At 42.6% G+C, this 7,411-nt stretch overlaps 1 protein-coding gene across 1 annotated transcript; it reads left to right on the forward strand.

Annotated features, from left to right (window-relative positions):
* Positions 1-284: 284 nt before the first annotated feature.
* Positions 285-2,093, forward strand: FOBCDRAFT_213834 (flavo protein subunit of succinate dehydrogenase/fumarate reductase). The gene has a single exon (XM_059609366.1). The coding sequence runs from the start codon at positions 333-335 to the stop codon at positions 1,881-1,883; it is 1,551 nt and encodes a 516-aa protein (XP_059464040.1). The 5' UTR covers positions 285-332; the 3' UTR covers positions 1,884-2,093.
* Positions 2,094-7,411: the final 5,318 nt, after the last annotated feature.

Here is a 7,411-nt window from a genome sequence, read left to right on the forward strand (position 1 = left end):
CTTTCTATACACCTGGTAGATCTGTGCTGTACGTCATACGCTTAGCTCTGGGTCTTTTGGAAGGGCTTGAAGTGCTAGATTCATACTAGCCTCATTATTTGGAACTGCCATACTTAGTTGTTGTAGATTAATTGATCAAATAATGATAATATGGAAGAGTCGATTCGTGGGACATTGGCTTGTCTGGGATATTCGCTTATCAATCACGTTACGCCATCTGTGGTATAATCAAAACACACCGCTACAAAAGGACCGTCCGCTCCACAATAATTTCTGACGCATTTCTTTTTGCTGCAGCGGCTACTCTACTTCAGGAAGATCGAGTCATCGCAATGTGGTCACGCGCACTCACCCCTGCAGGAGTCCGCGAGCATCTGAAGCTTGTATGTAAGAGCCTCAATTTTCTAATAATACCGCGACCAAGAAGTGTTCCAAGAGACATAGACCACCAACACCCTGAAGCCGAGTCCTCTAAGATTTTCAGACTCGAGTATATCAGCATGTACGACCTTGTCGTAGTTGGTCATGGCATTGCCGGCCTCGCCGCTGCAGTATCAGCTGCAGAATTCTCGCCCTCGGCGCAGATAGCCGTGCTAGAGCATGCACCAGAGCATGCGAGCGGTGGAAACTCACGCTGGAGCCCTGCCAACATGCGAATGCCATCTGTCAATGAGGTATTACCAGGCTTCGTGGACGACATGGTGGCTGCAAGCAGAAGTGGTGGCGACCGCGCGTATTTCGAAAGGCTGGCTAGCCAGGCCCCTGAAGCCCTCCAATGGCTCGAAAAGCAGGGGGTGCAGTTTCACGCCATGGACTATTTCTTGAAATCTTGGCCTAACAGGATCCAGCCTATTGGCAAAGGTGCTGCCATTGTCGAAGCCCTCAAGCAATCAGCCAAATCGAAGGGTGTCCAACTGGTGTATAATTGCCGTGCCCAGCGACTTCATCTTGGCCGAGGACAGGCCATGATTGAGGCAGCTGATGGGCGACGAATCATTGCCCGGTCTGTTGTGCTCGCCAGTGGTGGGTTTCAAGGCAGTCCAGACATGCTGCGTACTCATCTTGGTCCTGGTGCGGAGACGTTGAGACCGATATCACCTGGGACGGCCTGGAACGCCGGCGACGGCATCCAGATGGCGCTGGCCAACGGAGCCAAGGCCTCTGGCGATTGGAACGGAATGCACAGCGAAGTAATCGACCCACGGAGCAGTCAGCCAGCGCCACTGGTCCTCAATTACCCGTACGGGGTTGTGGTGAATCAAGACGGAAAGCGGTTCGTAGATGAAGGTGCTGGACTCGTGCATGACACGTGGGAGCATCTTTCCAGAACCATACATTTTGACACACCGGGCCGCTTAGCCTGGGCAATTTGTGATTCCAGATTTTTTCAATTGGAGGACCATGAGGCAGCTATCCGCTCCGATATGCCGCCGGTGACAGCGGACACGATTTCTGGTCTGGCGGCACAGATGGGGATGCCGGAACAAGCGCTTCTGAACACAATCTTAAACTACAATGCAGCCTGTAACGCAAACATGTCTGGCTTTACGGCGGGCCGGCTTGATAATCTCGCCACTACCTCAGGCTTGCAACCATCGAAATCGAACTGGGCTAGGCCGCTCGACGCTCCGCCGTATACCGCATTCCCCTTAGCCGCGGCCATTGTCTACACTTTCGGCGGCATTGCGACTGATGTGGAAGCGCGCGTTCTTGGCCAGAGAGGCATCATTCCTAATCTATATGCTGCAGGTGAGATTACTGGCCATTTCTACGAGAAGGCTCCAAATGCAGTGGCCGTTATGCGGGCACTCGTCTTTGGACGTATTGCTGGCCTCCATGCCATAAGCTCCCATCAGACAGAGAGAAGTGTACCGTTGGGTTAGTAGGGTTAGTAGGGTTGAAGGGTTAGGTATTGGCTATCTAAGCTATTCTGCTCATGTTATTTTACAGTGGTAGTTTTTAAGTTATGAGAAATAAGAGATAATACTTTGATAGCAATACACACTGGTCTGTGCCCGTGGAGAGGCGTCAAAGACCTAGCCGCTAGGCGCCGGGCCTTTTTGCAGGAAAAGAGACACCCCAGCTCTATTCTGCCAGTACCGTTTAGCAGAGTCGTCGCGAGCGCCGTGACATAGCTAAGGTTGACAAGTGTTGATATTGATTACACTTCCGCTACTGCATCTCTACAAGTAGAGGGAAAGTAATCATGTAATCACCTCTACAAGTAGAGAGGCAAGTATGTCTCTACTTGTAGAAGCCTGTATAATTACTTGCCTCTATTTGCACAAGCTTATGTGATTACTTACCTCTCTACTAGTAGGGAGGCTTACATGGATGAAAGAGGTCTGCTAGTAGAGAGTCTTACATGATGACTTGACTCTACTAGTAACGTAGCACAATCAGAATCCTGTCAGGTATATCACACTGCAAAGGAATCCCCCTGGACGTCGTCGCACCTCCGCTACTAGTAGCTGGTTGAATCTCTGTAAGCCGTAGTCTTTGAACAAGAAGAGGGTTCAAGAACGATCGAGAATTTGGCTTCAGTAATGGCAGAAAACGGGTTATACGTATTGCTGAGCATGACCCTTTACTGCCCGATTAGCTGCTACTCTGATAGTAACGCTAACTAAACAGCTTACAAGACAATCAGGTTTTTCCATTCCGACAATACCGTCTTGACCAGCAGTGTTGTACGTCCAGGGTCTTGAAATGTTTAGAAGCTGGCATCCATAGCGATACCATACGGTACGAAAGGCGCCAATTAGGACAAACTCTCAGGTGTCCAGCCGACTCCATTAACCTCCATTCAGCACACCTCAGTTTATTTGGTGTTACACCACAAGCATACTAACCAAAATCTGTCACTAAATATTGGAATCTTGGTCCAGCCACAGTTCATACTCTCTGCAAACTTCTTACATGTTCGGAGAGTCTCTCATTTCATCAGATTCAACAATATCTACGTAGAAAAAACGCAAAAGTGGGATTACATCGTGGATCGCTTCTTCATACAGGACAACGCTTTCCAAGGTTCGCTACAAGTTCGACGTTCTCGAGTGCTGAACGGTTGACTAGACTTCGTCGTGGCGCGCCGGCATGCAGAAGCAACAATTATGTCATGACTGTTAGCCCAGTCATGCTCGTTCCCTCTCGTCCACGTAGGAGTCAGCCGTGAAGATAAGAAGGATCCCTGTTAGTATACCCATGCGATGCATCGTTTTTGAGACAAGGGGGAGTACCCCTCAGGCATTGAGGCCTTTCGAGTCTAGTCTCCGCCACAGTCATGTAAGAGTAGAGAGTTGAGAGGTTGCTGGTGTGGCCAATGTGGCTGGTGTTCAGTCCAAAGGCGAATGACGTGTTCAATTTTTTGCGTAACCTCGAACTGCTGTTCTGTTATCTCTTTGAGTGCCACAGCCCTTTTGACGGGGAAGGGTGTTGAGCTAATCAGAATGAGCGTAGCTGCAAATACAGGCCAGCTTGTACCTTCTCTGCTTCAGAAGGGTATCAACCAATTACCATAGTTGATTTGGAGGGCTATACCATAAAGAAGGTAGAGTAGTTACAGGAGGAGACAGCTCTTTTAACTGTAATTGTGGTGATACTTTTGTAACCTTCCTGTACGTGGGGTCAAGTGGGTCGAGTGACCTGTTAAAAGGGCTGTGGCACTCAAAGAGATAGGTACGCTCCAACTACGGTAGTAGAAAGCCGTTCACAGGGACCCACCGCAAGGCAGACTCGAATTGTCTAGGAAGTGACCACTGCAGGACGAGCGATTATGCGCCGTCAACGAGTGGAGAAAGTATGATGGTAGCGGAAATAGTGTTCATCCGCCAATCAGGGGCCTCGTCAACGCGAGGCAACCAATCAAATTACCCGTATCAACCGGCTTTGCCTACTTGAGCAACAAATTCTAAACGTTGTGATTATGGCGGATGGCCTGAGCGTCGCGTCATCGCGCTGATTTTGTTTGCTCTTAAGTCTAGCACCGTCCTTTACACGACCATTTGCAACTTCCAGAGCCAGGACAAGAATGCTCATGCGCTAAAGAACGAGCTTGCTAACCTAATAGGGGTTTTACAATTACTCACTAAAACAGTTAATAATAATAGCAATATTAATTTCGATATTCTAAAGCTCCCCCTACTTCACTACAGAAAGACCTGCAAGGAGTATGGCAACCTTATTACTTAGTATATAAAGTATCCCAGTTTATTATAACTAAGCTTATAAAATTAGGTTAATCAGCAGTATCTAAAAGGGTATATAACTAATATCTAGGAGATACTAATTAGATATAAATCTACCATTAATATTACACTAGCTAACACAAATATATAAAGGCAAATTTAAAGTATATAATAGCATTATTAACTAATATAATAAGTCTTCTAGGTATATAATAATATTAATAATATCTAAAGCACTTCAAGAATATAAAGACATAATATATAATACAATAAATAACCTACAAGAGCATATAAGCCGGCTAGAGGAGAGAGTACGCGCTTTAGATACTTCTAAGCCCAAGTCTTCTAATAACAATAGGCCTAACTAGATAGCTATACTACAAGAGAAGCAGAGTACTTAGGAATAGTTAAAGATTTATTTACAGCTAGCCGCCTAGATTAAGTAACTCAAATTAACCTCAAAAGAATACCCGCAATTCCTACAATAGCCTTCAATATATAAGTTTATCTAAAACAGCTAAGGTAATACAAAAGGCTCTATTTAATCTCTTATATCACGCCTTTACACCTATAAGCATAACATCGACACTAGAATGGAGGCTATAAGGTCTTCAGTATCCCTGTCTAAGCAAGAAGCTGGCCAACTTGCATAGCTCGAAGAGACTAGAGAGAGCCTTCGCCAATGCGTGAGTGTTGGTGCTGGTGTAGGTAAGGCTTTGAGTGACGCGATGCAACGTCTTCGAAGAAATAACGACGTCTGACAGCAGCTATGGCAATTCGGTCTCGACTGTGAAAGACCTGGTTGTTGCGAGACGAATTAATTTGAGTGGTCAGGCCCGTTACCTGGGTGGTCAAATCAGTGATAAAAGCTATCAGAGAACAGTCGATGGCTTGAAACAACTGGCCCTAGAAAGTGTCAAGGCGAGTGGACGTCGCATTGGGCAAACGCCTTCTGCTCAAGTAAGGGCTTTCCGACAGAGGCGTAGCGCCGCATGGGTTTAAGCGTTAAGGGCGTGGCTAACCTAGCAAGCAAACAATAGCAGCCATTTTCCCGACTAATATACTTCATTCCACGTGCCTACTGATATCAACTGGGTGCCTTTGCCTCGAAGGCCTATCTTATTAACATTGTGTCCATAGCCCGCTTCACAATAAAGAATGGCAAGGCTGCTAAGGACAGAAAGTGATGGGTGATGCCGACATAAGATTACGTGGGTTCGTGAGAATATCGGGATTTACCAGGGAATGGCGACACCATTTAGCAGTAAAGGTGAAACGCCTTTACCAGTAATTAGATTAAGCCTTTACCAGAAAATGTAAAAAGACTCAACTAGTAAATTTTTTGGAGGGAATTTACTAATAAAGCGCATAGGTCTTTACTGGTAAATGGTCCAGGCACTTTCTGGTAAAACTACCAGGCGCCTCAGAAGACAGGAAACGGTATATAGAAGCGCTTCGAGTGTCACAGCGGCAATCACCTCCAGTGTTGTGTTAACTCACGGGGCATACACGTGTAGTAGTAGGGCAGCACTAAACGCTAGATTACGCACATACAACTGAGCTGACTTTGAATAGCATTACCGTATCTTTCTTAGAAGCTAACTATCTATCACTCTTGGCGTTGGCGTTCTGTCTTAACTATGCATCGCCGTCTCGCTTTACGCAACCGTCTCTGCTCCACCTGGCATAATAACCGTAATGTCACGCAGTGAACCGTCTAGATATAGACCCGGAAATGATCTATATTATGAAATTCTAGATTCTAACCTTAATTCTGTTTTTAACATACAGGGTATATATAAACCATCTTACCATGCTATAAGGCCCTCTCGCGCTTAACTAAGTATTAATCATCAAAATGGTCATTCCTTACAGTTAGACAGCAATATATAAAGGTATACTCCTCAAGGGAGAGTCGCTTATTGCCAATACAGTCTAGGCATTATCTAATATATATAAGAAGAGGGAACTAACTCAGGTTAGGTTCAGGCTCACTGTCTATTTCAGTAGGTTTAGACTTTATAGGTCGCCGAATAGTTATACTCTGCTGGATGCGGCGATATTTAACTATCTCGCGCTTATTACATAGGGTAACTATAAGCTAGATAGCCTTAAGCCTCTGCGTAACAATCTTATCCTCTGTTAAGCCATTGGGCTAATAATAGAGGATATTTACTAGTTAGGTATATTTTAGTATATATATATTAATAATAGGTTCTATATACTCTTCCTCCTCTATGCCTTAAACCTACTATTTAATATCCTATATAAGGTAGTAATAAAAGTAGTATTTATAATATTCTTTTATAATATACTTATTATAATATGCTTACTTAGTTTAGATTTAATTAGTAAGCTTCCTAATATATTTTTTATCCTTATAGCCTTTAATATAATACTTACCCTGCTTTAATAATATATATTTCTCTTCTATTTTAATAATTTTAGTATTACAACCCCAATAGTTTTATCATATATACCCCACATTTCCTACCAATTAACATATCTCCTGCTAAGGATAATTAGTGCCAAGACTCTATAATCAGAGATAATCTACCACGATTAGTAGTTAATCTACTTAGATTATTACTAATCCCTTAATAACCTTACTAATTAATTATAACCTCCTTAAGTATATAAAATATATTTATTTACACTTTTATAAATTCTAGCTTACTAATTATTAATAAAACTTCTTTATATTAATTAAGCCTAATATATATTAAATCTACTATTAAGAGATATAATACTTTAATAAGCTTAGTATTATGCCTTATGCAATCTGCTAATAATAAACCTAGCACGGCTTAGTTTATCTACAGTTAGAAACTAATTATTATATTTAGGGTTAAATTATAAATTAACTAAAACTTTATTAGGCACTATATCTACTATAGCTTAAGGATTATATATAAGACTAATATATATAAATAGCTAAAATAACTAGCTCTCTTTTTTTTGCTTTAAGAATATATTTTAGATATTAAAATTTATAATCTTATTAAGGTATATACTTTAGAAGGTTATAAAGCAGGGATCTTAGTGCATTATCTAATCTTAAATAAAGTTAGGTATATCTCCTATAAAGAAGGAATATTATTAATAATAACAAAGCTATAAGGTGGCAAAATGCTTAAACACATACTATTAGTAGTATTTCTAGCGCCTCTTTTAGTAAACCTAGGTATTTATTTCCTTTTATATCCTAAGTTAAGACTCTGCTA

The sequence above is a fragment of the Fusarium oxysporum genome, chromosome II (genome assembly GCF_013085055.1).
Source record: "Fusarium oxysporum Fo47 chromosome II, complete sequence".
NCBI classification, from domain to species: Eukaryota; Fungi; Ascomycota; class Sordariomycetes; order Hypocreales; family Nectriaceae; genus Fusarium; species Fusarium oxysporum.